Here is a 22,381-nt window from a genome sequence, read left to right as displayed (position 1 = left end):
TGTTTTAAAATACAATCCAAGATACTAAGAACGACATTCTGTAAAGAATGTTTCGTACAGTTGCAACCGTTTTATTTAGAAACTGAGAACAGAAGAATGATCATATCAAAATGGCATATGCAGACATATTTCATGATATTTCTGTCACCGACATACTGTAAACTTCCATTAAAAAAACATATGCAAACTGCAGAAATGTTCTGGACTTAAAAAAATAAACGTTGAAAAAAAAAATCATTGCTAAAAATAATAAAACATATAAATTCTGTTAGATTGTTAATATTAAACATCTAGTACAGCTTTGGCATCCCTCAGCGCTGCTTTTTTCTTCTGCAAATCCTGTTCCTGTTTCTCCAGGTCTGGAAACACAAAGAACAAAGTCATTCTCATGAAACACTGCCATTTAAGTCCCCATAACAATTCTACTTTCTAATATGTGATTCATCACAAGGCACAAAAATGTACTAATTTATCCATTCAAATGATAAGTATATAAATTCAAAACTTACTGTTAAAGGGTTGAAATAACGTAACGCTTTAGATTTAGGTGGTTACAATCAATTACTGTACCTTGTTGCAGCTGAGTAATAATGCAAGGCAGCCGTCCAGATGCCCCCAATACTTTGAGAGCAACATCATAGTCTGTGGAATAATTCATAGCCTTTCAGTCGTATAAACAAAAACCCAGTATTTTATTGAGGGTTAAAGAACATGCAGGGATATTTCAGGTTCAATACAAGTCAAGATCAGCTGATAGTGTTTGTGACAATATAACAGTATAATGACTATAGATCAGTGATCAACACATACACAAAAGATGACTCGTTCCTCTTTTTACTTAAAAATTATCTCAGAATGAGAAACTTTATTTTAACGTTTGTGGATTGGCCTCTGTCACTTCCATCTTAAGTTATTCACTGCAACTCAGATTGTTTTTAAAGAAGGGGCAAGCCAAAATTAATAGCAAGATTATGCCACAAATGCTGTTGATTGAGCTTAAAGGTGAAGTTTATAATATTTTTGGTTAAAATATTTTCTCTCAATTTTATTGCTCTCCCATTTTATTGTTCAATGACTATTATAAGTATTCCATTCATAGGTTTCTCTCTCAAAAAAGAAGGTATACATTGAGCCTCCCAGGCACCAAAAAACGTTTAGTGTGGTCCACTCAGATTCGTCAGTGTCTTTCCAGGTCAACCTATAGCAAGAATTTGGACTGTAGCTACTTTAGCAGACAAAGCAAGAGGCTTTATAGCCAGTGTGTGGGTCCATCGCTTAGGGCTGTCGTGATAACCGCAATACCGCGCTATTGACGAGCATAACCGCGATATGTCAGTGTTTTATTTTTCGTAAGGTTACGCCCTTCTTGTTTTACACTTCGTGCATGTGTACTGAATATGAGTAATGATAACAATGTGTACCATGCTGATTTGTACAGAGGTTCAGTAAATGTGTACTTAACAAGCCTAAACAGACTGCGAATGAGAGAGAGATCGACTGATCGCGCGCGATTACCTGCGTCTGTTCTTCAGGCCGAGTTATGTTTGTGAAAACAGGTTGTCATGTCCAAGGAAAGCGAAATTTGTCTTAGCATCGACGCTCTGCTGGTCAGCTGAGGCTTTAAAAGTGGCACTCAAAGTTAAAATGATTTAAACAGCGTGATTCATTACAAATCTCTGAATGAATCAGCGCTTTTGAACGTGTAGTTGAATGAACGGTTTAAAGACAGTTCCTTGACGCCACCTTGAGGCGAAACAATGAAGCTGCACTGACTGACAGCCGTCTAGAACACGCAGGTGAAATATCAACAGAAAAAGTATATTGTCAGTCAGATTCGAGGATCAGACCCTGATAGCACACGTACATCTCTGAGACATCTATTTGACGTCTGCATTTACATCTGCAAGACGTATTTTTTAGGCTGTTTGCTCATCTGCAATACGTCTATTGGACGTCTCCTTTTAGATGTCAAATAGACGTCTATTAGATGTCTTTAAGATGTTTATGATTTAGAGTGTATGTAAAACTGACATCTTACAGACGTCTGTCAGACGTTTATAAACAGCAGATGCTTTCCAGATCATCAGATCTTTAACAGACATCTTGCAGACGTACGTGTGCTATCTGGGGAACTAACTGTATGTATATAGGCTAAAAATATACTAATGATCTTATTGTCAGGTTTATGTTTTGTTATGTGGACCGTTATTTTGTCATTCTCTTCTGTTTACTTCACTTCCTGTTTCGACGCGATTTAGTTTCGGTTTGATTGGTTTCTGAATATGACCTCCTTACATCGTAACACATACACACACAGATTATATATATACAGAATTCCGTGTAATGTTCACGGACTTAATTAACCTCCGAATCTGTGGTGGCATCACGGAATCGCCGAAAATTCCGTGATGGGCTCACAGAAAAATATTCCGTGATGGGCTCACAGAAGTGATACCAATGTAAGTAAGTGACAGGCATCAGCCGTGCTCCACGCACGGAAACCCTTAGCATCAATATGCCGACGCGATACTGGGACATTTATCGTCATTATTGTTCAGAACTGGGTAGGTTTAGGGTAGGGGTGGGGTCAGGTACTCCAGTGAAAGTATAACTGCATCGGAGTCACTCTTTTTACGTTGAATCCGTGCATGGACCACGGCTGATGCCTTCTGTGAGCCCATCACAGAATTTTCGGCGATTCCGTGATGCCACCACAGATTCGGGAGGTTAATTAAGTCCGTGAACATTACACGGAATTCTGTGAGATCAGGTTGTGATCTGACACGTTACATGGGAAAATTAATTTTGATTGGTTTGTTACCAGCAAGACTTGCCTAAATACACAGAGACAGACAACCAGGTAAGAGGAGGGTAAACAATGGTAATGCTTTTACAAGATGGAGGAATTTGATTCAGTGTTTGGGTTTCAATTGAGATGCTGAACTTGCTGAAGTTTCTAAACTCCAGTTTTTGCCACTTTACTGTCAAGTCCCAGATAAAATAAGTTCTGTCATGACAACTCTCTGAGAGTTTAGCATGGTAATGTACACGATAATGTATTTGCTACAGCAGATACACCTACAAACACAGCAGATCTATACAGGTGGAGCTGGGGAAGGTGGAGGGTTTCTGAAGCGCATTGCAACTGCTACAGCAAACACTAGCCAAGTATTTGAATGTTGAGCAGCGAGCTCATTGGCTGCTGATGCAAAAAAGGACCAATCAGCCGCACCATGAGATGATATCATTATGTCAGATTGAGTTAGACCTATCAGACTGCGCCATCTAGAGTTTCATGACAGAACTTTGGATATATCGTAAGGATATGAATAATCGTAAGAGTTTGGGGTTGTTTGAAAACATGCTTTATTTTTGTAATTCCACTATGTGACACAAGTAGCGCAGAAGCCGCTTCACCTTTAACTTGTACTGAACCCAGAATATTTCACAAAACTGGTTTGAATCAAGGCTGTTCTCACCTTGGTGGCTGGCTTTCTGTGACTGCACTCTTTCTCCTAGACTGCTCAGCTGAGACACAAGCTCTGAGAAGATTTCTTTAGTCCACCCGGCCTCATTACATCTGGTCCAAAATATGGTGGCACACTTGGAACTCACTGTGGTACCCACACCAGAAGCATCTGCTGCAGTGGGACGACCAGGTGATGAAGAAACCCCCGCCGGAGGAGTTACTGGTAGCTGCTCAGATTTGAAGCGAGATGCTGAGATTGTTTGTACTGAGGATATTAGCAGTTCTGGAACGTCTACAGTGGGGCTTGAATGCTGAGGTGACCCAGCCTGACCTGAGGGATCACAGGTGAAATAGTCCAGGGTAGCCATAGAGTAAATGGTACCTGGTGAGACAGGCTCAGTACTTGGAGCTGTGGGCGGTGGAGAAGTTCTGTTTGTGGATGGCGTTTCCTTATGTTCAGGGGCAGTGACAGACCCAGATGAGGTAGACACAGCCGCTGGGGCTGCACCGACAGGTGAAGAAGGTTCTAGACTGTGCTCTGAAACACAGATATACTGGTTTTTTTTTTAAAAAAAAGAAGTATTTGCACAGGTTTACACCTTATTGAACTGACAGTAGCAGGACAATAGAAGAGAGATGAACACACCTGATTCTGCTGAGGGTCCAGAGTCCAAAATAACGCTACAGGGAATAGTGATACGGTACGGTTTTAATGGTAACAAACTCTGAGACTCTTCCTGAGACAGAGAGAGAGAACAATGTAAGCAAGTACACTGCTAGCTGCAGGCGAGCTATAAGAGAGACTGAATATAGTGGTGAGTATAATACACCATTCAAAAGTTTGGGTCAGAAAAGTTTTTTTTTTTTTTTTTTTTGAAAGAAATTCTTTTATTTGGCAAGGATACAACTTTGCCCTCAGAAGAAGAAATGACATTATAAGACTTATTACAATAGCAAATAGTTATCTTAAATTGTAGTAATATTTCACAATTTTACTGCATTTTTGATTACATAAATGTAGCCTTGGTGAGCATAACAGACTTCTTTTAGAAACATTAAAAATTCTATTGAACAGATGTGTAACCAATACCTTTGTTCCGAAGTGCCATTGGCCTTGTGTTGTGTTTTTGTTGTCATTTTTGACACGAAAATATCAGTAAATACATCTGCTTGTTTATGGTGTGACATGAGTGTGATGTGTTGTGTACAGAGAGACTCACTGAATCAATGTCGGTGTCATCGTCAGCTTCTGAAAATAATGAGATTTTCTTTACAGTAAGGAATGATAAATGATACTTCTCGTTAATTTTTAATTTTTTTTCAAAAATACAAACACATTTGTACCTGTGGTTGATGGATTGAGTTTTTCACACAGCCTGCAGACAGAGGAAAACGCAAAAAGTTTTTGCCAAACGACCATGGTGCATTATGGTATTTTTGTATTTGTATTACTTTCAAAATGGTTCTAAATCCTAAACATACCTTGTTTTTTTAGGCACAGGAGTGGACCACTATTAAAAGTGAAGAGAGAAACACTTCATTGCTACAATTTTACTACCAAATGTTTTTAAGATTCATTTAAAATCTTTAAGGGTTAATTCACCCAAAAATGCCTTTTTTTTTTTTTTTGCATTCTCTCACCCTCATGTCTTTCTAAACCTGTACGACTGACTTTCTTCAGTGGAACTAAATAAAACAATTTGAAAAAATGTCTCAGATATTTTGTCTATATTATAAGTCAATAGGGTCCAGTCTTGCTTTGAAAGCCAATACAGACACACAAGACTGGAACAACATGAGGGTGAGTAAATAATGACAGAACTGTCTCTTCTAATTTGGACTGAGCAGTTTCAGTGAAGTTTAATACGATACATTGGGAGATATGGACATATCAAAACAGTCCAATTTTATGATAAGAGACTCACACTGGGCTGTTTTTGAAGCACAGAGTCCTCCAGATCTGACACCCCTGGAGCTACAACAAGGTCAGTGCTGGTTGGGCTTTCATCATCTAAAGTAGAGAGACACATTATTCAGATTGTTTTGATTTTAATGACTTTTTAATGCAGCCCAAGTAATATCTAAAATTCATATTCCCATTTGACAGAGAAGTAAAACTAAATATATAATAAATACCCGAGTCTAGATTGGTTTTATTTTTTCCCTTTCTGAGCGTTCCCACTTTTAGTGATCTAAAAAAAAACAAAAAAATGCAGAATCATTACAATAGCACTGTGATTACTAACTAGACAATATTCTGTAATTAAAAGTTTTCTACAGACTACTCACCGAAATGTACATGCTCTGTACATATATGGATAATATTTACTCTGTTATTAAATAAGATAAAAAAGGCAAAATTAGAATAAGCTGTACTTTTAACGAGCATTATTTTTCAAGTAGATTTGTTTATTTGTCTTCTAAAATAATTCTGACAAGATCATATCTGTTTATTGATACAGTGTAATTTGTTCCTTAGCATAATACAAGTAAAATGATCATCTGTGAATACAATTCTGTAGCCACTCATCTCTGAGATGAGGCCCAATAAAAACAACACATTCATTTTTATTTTTTTAATTAAGATACATTAATTAGCTATTCTATTATTATAGGAAAACATCAAATGTCTTAATGTAGAGGAAAGCTAAAGTGTGTGTGTGTGTGTGTGTGTGGGTACTGACCCTGCCACGCGATTCTCCTGGATTGTCTGCTGATCCACAAGCCTTCTGAGCAGACGTTAAGTTTAATGAACCTTAACAAACACAAACGCATTTCATACTAGAAACTCCTCTGTACATATGGACTCAATAAGCTATTAGTATCATCAGATTAGCTTTTGAAAATCATGCGACTTTGTTTCTTTACAGTAAGAAATGAAAAATAACCCTTTACTTTCACACACAGTGTTCATTTGTACCTGTGGTTGATGGACTGGGTTCTGCACAGGGCCTGTAAATAGACAGGGAAACTCGTTTAAGGAACTTGGATAAGAATTTTTGTCAGTACAATGGACGACAACAGTCTTAATCATATCTCGTCCTAAAACATGTTTCAGGCTGGATACTTCCTGTGGATTAATAAAGTTCAGCATACCTTTTACTTTCAGGATCAGGAGTTGACGGCTATTGAAATTAAAAAAGAAAAATTACAACAATATTACTAACAAGTTTTAAAATAGCCATGTCTTTGCTAAAAGTTGTGAATTTGCAGTTTGAATTAAATGTTTACAAGATAATGTGTAATTGGAGACATTTACATGATGCATCAAGACAGATTATATAATGATAACTCACATTGTTCTGATTTGGAGGTGTACAGTCCTCTATATCTGACTGTACTGGAGCATACATATATTCAATTTCTTCATCTATGATAAAATTATAATAGTCCAGTGTTATTAATGTTTTACACATTACATTATCTGTCATCAACATGCCAAAAACAAGCTATTATTCTCATGTTGACAAATAAACACAAAGATCTTTGAATAAACACTTACTTTTTTATAACTGAAACTGGGTTATTGAGTATTACTGCAGTACTGTCTAATATAAAGCTATAATAAACTGTATTAACAATTACCAGAATCTAAGAAACAAGAGTTCTTCTTCTTTTTGGGCAAACTCACTTCTGATGACCTAAAAAAGTGCAAACACAAGATCATCTGAAATAATCACACTGTAATTAATAATGTGACAATGTTCTGTGATTAATCCAGTTCTGACGAGAATGCACACACAGCACACTTACCCTGTAGATGAATCAGAATCTCTCTATTAATAAATGAAGAAAAAGGAAGGACAGGAAATTACATCCAAAATTTCTCATTGTAATCTAAATTAATGTCATATTTACATGTCTTTATTTCAGAATTGTGCATGCAGTGATGTTCTAAGATGAACAGTAATGTGGTTAGGTAAAAGTCAATGTATGTGTTCATGAAGAGGCTGTAAGTGTGTGTGTGTGTGTGTGTGTGTGTGTGGGCATGCTGACCCTGTCAGGCCTTTTCATGTTAGGCCTTCGACCGTCTGGTAAACCTTGTAAACAAAAACACCAACTCAGAAAATGTTACAATACTTCTCATATTGAGATTTCACATTTTCACACAAGTTGCTAACAAATTTGCATCACTAAAACAAATACAAATACCCCCTATTTATGATAGAATATCTGAATTTAAAATTGAAACACTTACTTTTTATAACTGAAACTGGGTTATTGAGTATTACTGCAGTACTGTCTAATATAAAGCTATAATAAACTGTATTAACAATTACCAGAATCTAAGAAACAAGAGTTCTTCTTCTTTTGGGCAAACTCACTTCTGATGACCTAAAAAGTGCAAACACAAGATCATCTGAAATAATCACACTGTAATTAATAATGTGACAATGTTCTGTGATTAATCCAGTTCTGACGAGAATGCACACACAGCACACTTACCCTGTAGATGAATCAGAATCTCTCTATTAATAAATGAAGAAAAAGGAAGGACAGGAAATTACATCCAAAATTTCTCATTGTAATCTAAATTAATGTCATATTTACATGTCTTTATTTCAGAATTGTGCATGCAGTGATGTTCTAAGATGAACAGTAATGTGGTTAGGTAAAAGTCAATGTATGTGTTCATGAAGAGGCTGTAAGTGTGTGTGTGTGTGGGCATGCTGACCCTGTCAGGCCTTTTCATGTTAGGCCTTGACCGTCTGGTAAACCTTGTAAACAAAAACACCAACTCAGAAAATGTTACAATACTTCTCATATTGAGATTTCACATTTTCACACAAGTTGCTAACAAATTTGCATCACTAAAACAAATACAAATACCCCCTATTTATGATAGAATATCTGAATTTAAAATTGAAACACTTACTTTTTTGGGGGGATTCTGGATCATGTAATTTACAGAACAGACTAAAATGAAACATTAATTAGTTGAATTCTACTACATCTAAAACAGATTGATAAAAAAAATCTTTCATCTTACATAAAACGGTCTTCAAGGGCTCTGCCACGATCCTCTATGGCACAGGGATAATGGTACGATCGCTTACAACGTTTTACATCACATCCTGCTGTAGCACCGTTTTTTTTACAGTGGTGGCAAAGCTAGAAATAAACACACAGCAGTTATGCATCCACTGAAAAACAAGACTATGATATTACATTTAATGTACAGAAGTATTCATGTTAATGTATAATGTTGTACTATGCTGAATTGCAATGAAAATAATTCAACACTCTGGAGACTGTAATAATTAACAAAAGTAATACAAATTAAAAGTGATAATGTCAATATATAATGTAATGTTTTTGTAGTATAGCTGTCATAATTATTCAAACCCTATGTAACTGCTATTTTTTATCTCATATTTGTATGGTATGGTACAAAATTGTGATAAAACACAATTAAGCTTTGGAAACTTTATAACAAACTGAATTAGCATACATAAATACACATACATAAATTTAGTCCATGCATGTTTCCTACTACTTGTTTCACTTCGGTTTCAGTTTTTATAACCATTTCTTACTATTTGTAAGTTATTGCTGTTTTTTAGCATGTGTGTTTGGCTCAGTGTTATTTTTTAGGATTACGGATAAACTAATGCAGTTTGATTTGTATTTGTTATCTATTTTAGTTTTAGTTACAGTTGTAGTAATGTTGTCATTTTATTAGTTTTTTTATTGTCTGCATAGTTTTTTTTATTGTCTGCATAGTTTTTTTTATTGTCTGCATAGTTTTTTTTATTGTCTGCATAGTTTTTTTTATTAAATTTTAGTTTGATTTAATTTGAGTTATTTTAGTAGTTTAACATACTAAATGGAAATGAAATAATATATATATTGAATTTATTTATATGTGTGTATGTATATTTAGTATTTATAGAGTTTTAACTTTTAGTTTTAGTTACAGTTGTAGTAATGTTGTCATTTTATTAGTTTTTTTTATTGTCTGCATAGTTTTTTTTATTGTCTGCATAGTTTTTTTTATTGTCTGCATAGTTTTTTTTATTAAATTTTAGTTTGATTTAATTTGAGTTATTTTAGTAGTTTAACATACTAAATGGAAATGAAATAATATATATATTGAATTTATTTATATGTGTGTATGTATATTTAGTATTTATAGAGTTTTAACTTTTAGTTTTAGTTACAGTTGTAGTAATGTTGTCATTTTATTAGTTTTTTTTATTGTCTGCATAGTTTTTTTTTTTATTAAATTTTAGTTTGATTTAATTTGAGTTATTTTAGTAGTTTAACATACTAAATGGAAATGAAATAATATATATATTGAATTTATTTATATGTGTGTATGTATATATAAGTATATGTGTGTGGCTTTTGTATGTGTAAAACCTTTTGTTGTTTTAGTATTTGAATTGTTTTTAGCTTTATTTTTTGTTTACATTTAAATGTGTAGTTTTGAAATGTTGTTGTATGCATTTGTCATTTTTATTTAATATCTTTATTTTCTTACATGTGTATGTATATTTAGTATTTATAGAGTTTTAACTTTTAGTTTTAGTTACTTTTTCTTATTTGTAAGTCGCTTTGGATAAAAGCGTCTGCTAAATGACTAAAAGTAAAGTAAAAGTAAAGTAAAGTAAAGTAAGTAAAGCATGTGTTAAAGTCAATAGAGCTCTCACAAAAGTTACAGAGAAGAAATTATTATATTACATTGGAAAGTCTATGGCTACAAGAAGATTTTCAAAAAACTAGAGACAAGTTCTTAGAGACACAGCTTATTCATAAGTTTAAAATGCGTTGTACCAGAAAACCTTTGAAGATGTTGAAGAAGAAGCACAATATTATCAAGGGGAATAAAAGGTTTGATCAGAGCAACTGAGAAAAACCTACATTTATTACCAAAGCCTTTGAAGATGACCTGATGAAAGGAGGAAACACGCAGGGTATAAGCATGACCTTCGTGTTGAGACATCATGCCAAGTGCCACTCTTGAGCAAGAAGAACATAAAAAGCCCACTTGAATATGCTAAGATTCATTTGGATAGACCTGTGGACTTCTGGAAGAATGTCTTATGGAGTAATGAAACCAAACCCATGGATCAGCAGTACATCTGGTGCAAATCAGGTAAAGCTTATGAGCAGAAAAACACCATCACCACAGTCAAACATTGTGGTGGACCAGTCTTGTTATGGGGGTGCTTTGCTATTGCAGGAATTCGCTTACACTGACTGTATGAAGGACATCACATATTATTTGAAGTACTGGTCATTTTGGCAAAGACTGTGATGCCTTCGGTGCAGAGACTGAAGTTTGATGATCAATGGACTTTCCTGAAGGACAATCATCCCAAATTATACATCCAAATCTACTTAAGCTTGGTTCAGGATTGGTCATAGAATGTTCGAGTGGACTGTTCAGTCTTCAGATTTAAATCTCATTGAAAATATTTGGTGTAATTTGACAAAAGTAGTGGCAGTATATAAAAACCAAAGATCATCAGTGATCTGGAAGCTTTTCAAACAAAGAATGGGCCAAGATTCCAGTAGAGATGTGACAGAAGCGTCTAAGCACTTACAGGCAGCATTTATTGGAGGTTATAAAGAATAAAAGATACTGCACAAAATTTGGGGATTGAATAATTTTTTTATACATGAATGCGTTGAGCCAATTAGAATTTTTTCATTTTCCATCAACTTTACGTTCTCACAACAATCATTCAAATGTGTATTAATAAACTTCCTATAATAGCTTACCAATGCCTTTGTTGAATTGGTTTCATACAATTTTGTTCTCGGCAGCAAAATGCTTAGCAGGTCAATGGGGTTGAATAATTTTGATTGCAACTTTACATGTATTGTACAGAATTTATTCTTTCAGAACATGCCACATAAAATACCCCTAATACACTTATTTACACTTAAGCTGCAGTTTATTAATATCTATTGTATAGGGATCGGCACAGTTTCATGATTTGATTCGATTCAATATCACGATGCACCATTATGCATCACGATTATATCAAATTTATTTTGTGCATTTTTATTATAAGGTTTTTTAAAATAATTACAAACTAATTATAAATCAAAGCAGTTGTTAAACGGGTGGTTTACTGGGTTTTTTCTAGGCTTGATTGTGTTTATGGGGTGCAGTCTAACGTGTTCATGCATCGTTTTTTTAAAAACGCATTATTTTTCATATAATTTACCTTTACTCCACACCGCTCTGTCCCTTCTCTGACAAACGCCTCGATTATTTCCTGTTTTTATGAAGCCCCTCCCTCAGAAATACGTGATGGGCTCTGATTGATAAGGTCATTTAATGTGGACAAAACATTGATGTGCATGTTCTACAGATCTTATATTGAGTCACTGTTATCTTTCTCACTGTTGTGCTGGTTTAAATTTCTAAATGTGAAAAACAAGAATTGTCTTGAGAGGATGGTAAATCAGGGAAGTAAAATAACGGGAAGTAAGCAGATGTCTATGGCCCAGTTATATCATAGACAGGTTCTGGGTAAAGCCCAGAGCATTTTGTTAGATGATTCCCACCCAATGTATTATGAGTTTAACCTTCTCCCTTCTGGTATTCGTTATAGAACCCCGACTAGTAAAACAAATCGGTTTAGACATTCATTTATCCCCTCAGCTGTAAAATTTTTAAATTTAAGATAAGACTTTTTAGGAAGGAAATGGACTTTTGTATTGTGTGTTGTTTATGTGGAATGTTTGTGTGCTGCAACCAAATTGCCTTCGGGAAATGAATAAAGATGATCTGAACTGAACTGAACTTGGTTAGCTGGCTCAGTGTGTTGTGATTCACTCAGTGTTGCCAACATAGCAATTTTGTTGCTAAATTTAGCAACTTTTCAGACTACCCTAGCAACTTTTTCTTCCAAAAGCACCTAGCAGCACATTTAGCAATTTTTAACATTTATTTGGCAACTTTTAGCAACTTTTGATAAATGACTTTTGATAAGTCCAAATTACACAAAAAGAAAACCAAAGATGCCAAGCAGTACACACATCATGTGAATTGAGTTAGCTGCTATTTGCAATTCTTCAATTTAATAATAATAATAACTGAATAATTGTTCATTTATGATACACTTTGTTAGTAGCTTGTACTTGCGATTGTTGATCAGTTAGTACGCTGTAAGAAAAATGGAAAAGATAGGCTACAAGTAATTTTCCAGAACATTATCCATTATCCAATGTAACCCTGTAACCCGAAAACACAATGCGTAATTTAAAATGCAGGTAAAAAAAACCAATACGGAAAATTCTTTCATATTAACATAGTAGATTGTGCCCTATTTTTTACAGACTTTTCTTGGAGTGTAGCATACTAACTACTAATACACTGCTTAAAGCATAATTGTTGAGAATGTGTAGTATTACTAGTTTACTAGGTATATAAAACAAAAACTTAAATTGTAATCATTCAAAAATGTGTAAGTATTCAATAATTCAATGTATTTTAAAATACAATTTTTTATATTTTAATTTTATATTATGCATATTATTTTACAAACAAATCTAAATTAACATAAAATATATATTTTAGCTGAGATTTGATGCAAGACAGTTTTGCGCCGTGATTACGCAATGACGTCATCGCGCAATGACATCACAACGTCATTTAGCAACTTTTCGCAACAAATTGACCTTCCTTTAGCAACTTTCTCTGAAAACTAGTTGGCAACACTGGATTCGCTAAACCGCCGAGCGTGCGTCTAAATGTCCCGCCCCTCAGCTCAGCGGCATGTGCTCCGGTTGTATTGTAAACAATGTCGTTGTCTATATTGCTTATCATTTTGAGCCTGATAGAGATGCAGAGGATATTAGTGAAGAGGATCGCGCAGAACCTGTGCAAGCACGGCTCTTAATGGTATGTTTGTTTGTTTGTTGTCTCATACGCTGTTATTATGCTACTGCTTATGTTAGCTTTTAATTTACGGTTTTATTCTGATTAAAGCTTTAATACAGTACGGCAACCGCACACGCGTCCATGTATAATGATTCTCATTGCTATGTGAAAATGTATAATTGGAACAGTTTGTTGGAGCTGATCTGACGATCTGAATGAGAGAGAGAGAGAGAGAGAGAGATGCAGAGCAGGGCGACGCCAGGAACTGTATTAAGAACCGCTGCTTTAGAACATTGATTTTGAAACTTGTGAATCCATTAGAATCGTTAGAAGACAGAATCGCGATTCATATATGAATAGATTTTTACATGCAACCCTAGTTTTCTCTTCCTCTTCTCTAAAGCAGCACAGCATGGCCTCGCCCCCTTCGTTACATGTTCCCGAGGGCGGGGTTTATCTGGGTCAGTGATCAGACCCGGGAAGTAGTTCGTTGTAGTCCCTTACCAGCCGTTATTGTAGGCATTAAACTTCCAGAATTTTAAAAGACCATATCTCCGTTTGCATTGAACTTTCAACGCTGCAACTTTGCAGATATTGTTTATGCTCAAACAGCAACATCACACACTAACTAACGTTAAAAAAGTGAAATTGCAATCAACCACCCCTTTAAGAATTTAACCATGTAAATATAGCTTCAAAAACATACAAGCAAATATAAAGTAATAAAGGGGGAAAAGACAATTACAAGGAATAAACAAAAAGTACTTTCGGTATCTGAGAGTGCTTTATCAGAAAGTTTACAGTCAATCATAGTTGGGTTTTTCTTTTTTCCTCAGCATTATTACCGTTTGATTATCATGAGTTCATAGACTGTGGTAGCTTTAATAGGCTGCATCCTACTAATGCACAGATCTATTTCGACATATCAGATGTTTGTCCTGTTCTGAAAACATAACTGACAGTTTACATCAATTTCGTATCATAAAAGTATTCGGAGCTGCAAGTGCATTTAACCGCAACCGCGAGCTCCAGGACAAACACACACAAAGCGCACGCGAAAGTCTCGCTGTACGTGAGTTTCGTGCATCTAATAGCTACGTACTGCATTCCAAATGGCATAAATGAAAGCATATCTAAAGTAAAAGACTGAAATAACGGCGGGTGGAATATGAAGGTAAATTTGGTGCAAAACAACTGAGCGTCTGTGACAGCGGAATTTGTAGTTGTAGAGAATAGTCACACATGTGTATCAGCAAATTTGAGGCCACAGACAAAAGTTGCGAACTTGTAGATTTTTTTCTCTCTCCCACAAACACAACACTACAGTTACACCTTCTCCAATCCTTCATTGCAGATACACAAATCCTATTCTACGAATCACAAATCAAGAAACTTGTACCTCACATGTTTTGCTACTATTGCTGCAGTGAATATGGTGCAAAACACACTCACACACCTGCATCAAAAATGTGAAGTCGCGGACGAATTTTGTACATCCGCGAATTAGTATTTGAATCCTTGCAATGAGATTTGCACACTTGTAGAATGTTTTCTTACATATATAGCCTATATATATTCTTGGATGCTTTTTCTAGCACAAACACAAGTACATAAAGATAACGGCTTGAATCTGCTGCAACGAGTCTCAGATGCTGTTTTTCACTTGCAAATTACAAATTAAGTCTCGCGCACTCTCCCTTTTGCACCACATATCTGTGTGACAAATGGTGCAAAAGTGATTTGTGCATCTGTAGAGGCAGCGGCGGCCAATCTGCAGAGATCACAGAATTTCGACAAATCAGAAGAGCTACACTGTATCAGGTTTTTGTTATTCTTTATAGTTCTTCGGTTTTTTATGTTCAAGTTTGTGGATCTTATCGTCTGCAACGTCGAGGGTGTATTTTGGAGCCATCGCGACAGTGATTACATCAACTGGTTAAATTCGAAGTAAATTTTTAATCAGGGAAACATAACTCTACACTGCCTTTTTATCGCAGGTTATGTCAGACGTTACATAACAGCGAGCTAACGTGAAAATAGTAAAGAAAAATGAGCTAAGACACATCGCTGTTATGTACATCTTTTGTATTTTATTTTCAGGTTTTAATCTATTGGTATGTCACTTGCAACGGAGGTGTATTGGAGTGTTTTCCTGTGATTGAATCATAGAGGTGGTAACAACAGGTGAGTAAACTGCCATCAACTACTATATTAGCTGAATTAGACACTGGCTGCTGCTCACTAACACACAGAACGGGTTGTATAGGAACGGACTAGCAATATATGGGAAGTTTGGCTAAGAAATATTATGAATGTTGTTTATTTTATTATAACCTGTAAATTCTGTTATTGTATGGTGGTTTTTTCCCCTTTTTTTTTCTGACCATAAACTAAAATAACACTAACAGGATTGTGACTCTGTTACAGGAGATTGCTCCAAGCAAAAAGAGGGATGCTGACTATGAAGGGCAGAATCACAATATGGCCAGCTGTCAATTTTATTGAAATTAGGTAACCCAAAATACATTTGATTTTACATTATATTTACATTGCCAGATGCTTTAATCCAAAGCAAATTGTGCTGCATTATGTACACATGTTATTGAGTTAAGTTACCCAAACAGTATTTTCAATTACTGCTTTTTTATTATTATTATTATTATTTTCTAGTTTGTGGTCTGGATTATGTCATCTGCAATACATTCCAGTTGGAGGCTTTTTTTGTGATTGCATAACTGATAACATCAGCTGGTATGTTAGCCGAAGTAAACTAGTTAAAGTTTTTTTTTTTTTTTTTTAAATCATTATACATTCCCTTGATAATCAACCCCATTATTTCAGCAATATAACACCAAGCTCACAATGTCGAATGCAGAAACGTTAATTAATGCGTTCATGACCTCGAGGCTAGATTATTGTAATGCTTTATTGGGTGGTTGTTCTGCACGTTTAATAAACAAACTCCAGCTGGTTCAAAATGCAGCAGCTAGAGTTCTTACTAGAACCACGAAGTATGACCACATTAGCCCGGTTCTGTCAACACTGAACTGGCTTCCTATTAAACATCGTATAGATTTTAAAATCTTGCTAATTACTTATAAGGCCCTGAATGGTTTAACGCCTCAGTACTTGAGCGGGCTCTTATCACACTATAGTACTTCACGTCCACTCCGTTCTCAAAACTTGATAATACCTAGAATATCAAAATCATCCTTTTCCTATTTAGCGCCCAAACTCTGGAACAATCTACCTAACACTGTTCGGGAGGCAGACACACTCAGTTTAAATCTAGATTAAAGACACATCTCTTTAACCTGGCGTACACATAACACACTATTACGCTTTTAATATTCAAATCTGTTAAAGGATTGTTAGGCTGCATTAATTAGATCAACCAGAACCGGGAACACTTCCCATAACACCCGAGGTACTTGTTACATCGTAAGAAGAATGACATCTACGCTAATATTAGTCGGTTTCTTTCTTATTCCGAGATCACCGTAGCCACCAGATCCAGACTGTATCCAGATCAGATGGTCACTGCAGTCACCAGATCCAGTCCGTATCCAAATCAGATGGTGGATCAGCACCTAGAGATGACCTCTACAGCCCTGAACGTCAGCGGAGACCAGGACACCTAGTTGAACCCCAGAGACTGATCCCCAGTGAAGACCCTGTCCCCTAGACGGCCATCGGGACAAGACCTCAGGAACCAGATGAGTAATCTGTACAATCTGACTCTTCTCCAGCATCTACATTGTAAAAAGCGCTATATAAAATAATGATGACTTGACTTGACTTTGATCTACTGTTTGATCTACAGGAATGCAGTATAAGGAATGGATTATAAATTTAATGATTTGTGATGGATTATCAACTAATTATGCACCTTCCTTGTAGGTCCATTCAGAGAGTATATAGTGTTTTTATTAATCTCGAAGTGCATACAGCATAAAATCTGGCAGTTAGGGCAAATTCTGTAAGCACTTGTTTGAAATATTGTTTTTTCTTGTGCTTGCAGGTTCATTCCGAGAATCAACCCTGGTGGCATACCATTCAGAGTCACAGACCAGATGGAGTTCTGGAAAGAGGGTGCAAAGACAAAGCATCAGCCTGAATCCCCTCATGGTGTTTCTCATCAGAGAGCTTGTCAACTTTGCCAAAATTACTGAAATTTAACACAACAACACAAACATATTTTTACTGTATTTTTATTTCTGTGAAGTCTGTTTTGCCATGCTGCCCCATGGGGACTGTGGTGATGCCCTTTTTCAGCTAGTGCATGCTAGAGATGAAGATTTGTCATTTGTATTTTTAAAAAGAACATGTTCAACAATTAAAAAGAATATTATAAAGACAAATGCTAATGAGTTATTGTGATCTTTATGGGGTTGGGGTTGTAAAATAATATGGTATATAGTGTTGTACTGCAATTACATTGTTTTATACAGGTAAAACATTTAAATAAACTGAACAGTACTAATATTGACAATACAGGAATAATATTTTAAATGAGAATACAGTAATGATACATCCAGCTACAGTAAAATTTACAGCAAACTCTTTACAGTGTAGTTTAGGTGCATATCCGTTGGCACCCGAAAGAGCAGGGGATAATAATAAAATAATAAAAGCTGCGAGCATCTTCCGGAGCGGACAGCAGCAAATACCAATAAAGGTGCATTTTCTTGTATATGACACTCTCATAATAATCTATTTAATTAACGGGTTTATCTTTTATGAAGCCTCTTTGTGAGTTGAAGCAGGGATGGGCAAACTTGGTACGTGGGCCACTATCCTGCAGTGTTTAGCTTTAACCCTAATCAAACACACCCAGTGTTGCCAACTAATTTTCAGGAGAAGTTGCTAAAGGAAGGCCGATTTGTTGCTAAAAGTTGTTAAATGACGTTGTGATGTCATTGTGCGATAACATCATTATGTAATTACGACGCAAAATTGTGTGACTACATCAAATTGCAGCATAAAATATATTTTATATATGTTAATTTAGATTTGGTTGTAAAATAATATAATGTAATATAATATTAAAATATAACTATTTTTAAATACAACATTGAATTATTGAACACTTACACATTTTTTATAAATACAATGTAAGTTTTTTATTATGATTACCTAGTAAACTAGTAAAACTACACATTCTGAACAATTATAGTTTTAAGCAGTGTATTATCAGTTAGTTAGTCTGCCACACTCTAAGAAAAGTCTGTAAAATAGGGCACGATCTACTCTGTTAATGTGAAGGAATTTTCCATATCGATTTTTCACAAGGTTTTTTTTACCTGCTTTTTCAATTACACTGTATTTTGTGTGTTTGGGTTACAGGGTTACAATGGCTAGTGAAAGCTTTTCCATTTTCTAGATATTTTTCTTACAGTGTACTAACTGATCAACAATCACAGGTACAAGCTACTAACAAGGTGTATCATCAATTAAAAATTATTATTATTATTATTATTAAATTGAACAATTGAAAATAGCAGCTAACTTAATTCACGTGATGTGTGTACTGCTAAGCATTTTTGGTTCTCTCTTGAGTAATTTAGATGAAAAATGTGTGCCTTCTTATCGTTTAAATCATTTATCAAAAGTTGCTAAAACTTTCCAAATAAATTTTAAAAATAGCTCAATTTGTTGCTAGGTGCTTTTGGAATTGTAAGTTCTCCATTACCCATATACATTTCATTATGTATTTTATCAAAACACATAAGTTTGTAAGAAACTGTTTAATTTTTCAAAAAGATTTTTAATAATAGTAATATAATGTAGCACATGTTGATCAGAGGGATTTGGGTGGGATGTAATGCCGGAGTAAAGTAAAGCCACAACTTACACATCAGTGTTCAGATCATCTTTTTTCAATATAATGCAATATTTATATCTGCTAAATGTAAGCTTTTCCATATTCCAAGCTTGCCTGCTGCACTGGGGACATCACATGCATGTGCGAGTCATGAAAATTATGAAAATAAATCTAGGAATTATTTGATTGTTGGATTTTAAATCTTTTGAGGCATCAAAAGTAACTAAGCTGTTTTATGGATGGTACCTGTAATATTATTACTGACATCTTATTAGTAATTAGTTACACTACTAGTTACTGCAAAAAGTAATATTATTACAGTAACTAAGTTACTAGTAACTAGTTACTGCCCAACACTGATTAGGACTACTAGAAGGCTACAGGTAGGTGAGTTTTATCAGGGTTAGAGCTAAACTCATTTCATATTTAAACTATAAACAAATATACTGTACAGTATAACGGTGAGTGATTTCAGAAAAAGCAAGAAAGAAACACACCTTTATTGTGTCGCTCTCCGCTCCGGAAGATGCTCAAGCTCGCGAAAGTTTTTTTTTCTTTTTCTCCCTGCTGATAGGCGCCCAAAGCTCTTCTGATTGGCCGAAATTCTGTGATCTCTGCAGATTGGCCGCCGCTGCCTCTACAGATGCACAAATCACTTTTGCACCATTTGTCACACAGATATGTGGTGCAAAAGGGAGAGTGCGCGAAACTTGTAATTTGCAAGTGAAAAACAGCATCTGAGACTCGTTGCAGCAGATTCAAGCCGTTATCTTTATGTACTTGTGTTTGTGCTAGAAAAAGCATCCAAGAAAATATATATATATGTAAGAAAACATTCTACAAGTGTGCAAATCTCATTGCAAGGATTCAAATACTAATTCGCGGATGTACAAAATTCGTCCGCGACTTCACATTTTTGATGCAGGTGTGTGAGTGTGTTTTGCACCATATTCACTGCAGCAATAGTAGCAAAACATGTGAGGTACGAGTTTCTTGATTTGTGATTCGTAGAATAGGATTTGTTTATCTGCAATGAAGGATTGGAGAAGGTGTAACTGTAGTGTTGTGTTTGTGGGAGAGAGAAAAAAATCTACAAGTTCGCAACTTTTGTCTGTGGCCTCAAATTTGCTGATACACATGTGTGACTATTTTCTACAACTACAAATTCCGCTGTCACAGACGCTCAGTTGTTTTGCACCAAATTTACCTTCATAGTGGAAGCACTGTCAAGCAATGCGCACATGTCTCGCGCATATCCTGTGCAAGCCCGCCGCGATTGTCTCCAGAGATTTATAATAAATAAGATTATTAATAAATAAGATTTATTGCAAACGATGCAGAATCGTCCATGTCCGCATCGCGATTGCATCGATGCAACTATTAATTTCAACACCCCTACTATTGTAGTTTATCATTAAAGTATTGTGTATGGAAACTGTGTTACAATATATTTTGAGAAAAATATTAACCAGTTAAAATTAATTACAACGTTTTAGAGGCAGTCAATGTGTGTTGTGCATATGGTTTTGCAATGATATTTACTAGTCTTTTTCCTCTCTTCAGCTCTTTCTTTACATCATCTACATCAAAACCAAACAGGTCGTCGTAGGTGGGCGAATTCTTGCAGTAGATCCCTGATGCAAACAACTGAGGACACAATAAAATAAGATAAGCTTTAAAAGTTAAATTCTTAATTGACTTGCCTAGATTAAGGTGAAACACATAACCTAACCCAAACAAAACTATGCGTAACAGTCAGCGAACAGCACTAACAACTACAGTAAATTTTTGTAACGGATGCAATAAGAAAACATACCAAACAGTTTTGATGTGCGGAGATGTTGCCTTTGGAAGAGAGAGGCCCGGTGATTTCAGTTTCGTCTGATTTCTCGCAAAGTGCACAAATAATTTTATTCAGAAATTTAAACTGATCTGATCCCATGTTGAGCTCTGCTTGATGACATTCAACTACGATTCACGTTTTCATTGCAATGTTTCTTTCAGTTTCGTTTTCATTTTATTGCGTAGAAGGCGGGTCATTTTGATCTTTGTCATCTTGCATGCATAAAAACACTCTTGTTAAATACTCCAGCTCCAGACAGTAATCTCGATTATCTCGGGCAGTACATTCAATCAAACAGATCTTCAAACTCAACCAAACATCAAACTAAATCAATTTATATAAAAGCCAAAGCTTTTTTTTTTTTTTTCATTTCCTGTAATCACAAACCACTGTGATTGGCCCATTAAGACCAGTGCTGAGAAAAGTACCATGTAAAAGCAATTATTTTGGGACCTAACACACACAGTTTCACCCAATCTCATGTTAATCTTGAGTACCTATAGAGTAGTACTGCACCCTTCATATCTCCAAAAAGTCTTTAGTTTTATCATATTTATAAAAGAAAGATACAGCTTTACGATTCTCTTCGGAAAAAGCCGAGCTCCTGGAGGCGTGCCGTGTGGGCGGAGTGACGTGCACTTGCACCGATCACCAACAAAACGGAGACATTTGATGCCGCTTCACTTACCGTCTGCAGTTCTGAATCATGACCGGGATCTTTTATAGCTAGGACTGCTCCATATTTCAGCATCAAACGATGTGCAAATCCAGCGTCGAACTGGGCCTTGTTTATAAAACATTCGTCAACAAAACACTTGAGAAACTCCGTTTCTGCCCCGGAAAAACAAACTGTATCCACTGTTCACTTAACGCTGGGTTCTTTTGGGAAGCTGAACAAGGTTATCTTTCCCTCACAACCGAAAACACACTTCTTTAGAGTAGGGGTGTGCGATATGACGATTTTTGATCGTGGACGATAAAAATGTCTCCACGATCTGCTTTTGAAGAAATATCGTAGTATCGTGCTACAGGCACATTCTATCAGCTGCAGTTCTTATTCCTCCGTCTCAATATACTGTACATTATTCGGATCTGCTTTAACACTAGAACCGCCACGGGGTAAATTTTACCCGTGGCTGTTTTTCAAATGAGCAACAGATTTTCAACAAAACATTCAAGTCTCCCAGTCACTGACTTTTACTACAATTATGTAATTTACAACCCAATATTGTTAAAAATTATTTTGATAAAACCAGATCAAAAAACGGAGCATTTATACCTATAAATTTACACCTATAAAGGTCAAATTTACCCGCTATATAATGCATGTATTTTCGCGCTGTCGTTTTCTTGCCGCTTGCGTTTTAAAGGAACACTCCACTTTTTTTGGAAATAGGCTCATTC

At 35.5% G+C, this 22,381-nt stretch overlaps 1 protein-coding gene across 4 annotated transcripts; it reads right to left on the bottom strand.

The window, feature by feature from the left end:
- Nucleotides 1-21,295, bottom strand: phf11 (PHD finger protein 11). 4 transcript variants are annotated; one of them, XM_058786560.1, is made up of 22 exons: nucleotides 20,951-21,295; nucleotides 20,677-20,781; nucleotides 8,460-8,581; nucleotides 8,346-8,386; nucleotides 7,466-7,509; nucleotides 7,223-7,245; nucleotides 7,055-7,110; nucleotides 6,766-6,839; nucleotides 6,566-6,594; nucleotides 6,390-6,421; nucleotides 6,154-6,224; nucleotides 5,759-5,799; nucleotides 5,606-5,661; nucleotides 5,395-5,480; nucleotides 4,952-4,980; nucleotides 4,814-4,845; nucleotides 4,690-4,718; nucleotides 4,116-4,206; nucleotides 3,852-4,007; nucleotides 3,480-3,800; nucleotides 571-642; nucleotides 1-359 (listed from the first exon to the last, which is right to left on the bottom strand). In XM_058786560.1, the coding sequence occupies exons 1-22, from the start codon at nucleotides 21,074-21,076 to the stop codon at nucleotides 283-285; spliced, it is 1,713 nt and encodes a 570-aa protein (XP_058642543.1). In that variant the 5' UTR covers nucleotides 21,077-21,295; the 3' UTR covers nucleotides 1-282. The 4 variants fall into 4 exon arrangements, with proteins under 4 accessions (XP_058642543.1, XP_058642542.1, XP_058642544.1 ...); XM_058786559.1 differs by having other exon boundaries at nucleotides 3-359; nucleotides 3,480-4,007; nucleotides 4,690-4,715; nucleotides 20,951-21,294; XM_058786558.1 differs by having other exon boundaries at nucleotides 7-359; nucleotides 3,480-4,007; nucleotides 20,951-21,292.
- Between the last annotated feature and the right edge of the window lie 1,086 nt (nucleotides 21,296-22,381).

The sequence above is a fragment of the Onychostoma macrolepis genome, chromosome 09, assembly GCF_012432095.1.
Source record: "Onychostoma macrolepis isolate SWU-2019 chromosome 09, ASM1243209v1, whole genome shotgun sequence".
Lineage (NCBI taxonomy): Eukaryota > Metazoa > Chordata > Actinopteri > Cypriniformes > Cyprinidae > Onychostoma > Onychostoma macrolepis.
The sequence above is the reverse complement of the archived record's forward strand: the minus strand, read 5'-3'. Positions and strand labels throughout refer to the sequence as shown.

Excerpts from the sequence above, each read along its gene's own strand:
- phf11 (XM_058786558.1), bottom strand. The coding sequence starts at position 21,076 with ATGGGATCAGATCAGTTTAAATTTCTGAATAAAATTATTTGTGCACTT. Across the intron at positions 5,800-6,153 it reads CAGGAGAATCGCGTGGCAGG|AGTAAATATTATCCATATAT; the intron begins GTCAGTACCCAC and ends ATTTAATAACAG. Across the intron at positions 4,207-4,689 it reads ATGACACCGACATTGATTCA|GAAGAGTCTCAGAGTTTGTT; the intron begins GTGAGTCTCTCT and ends TCTCTGTCTCAG.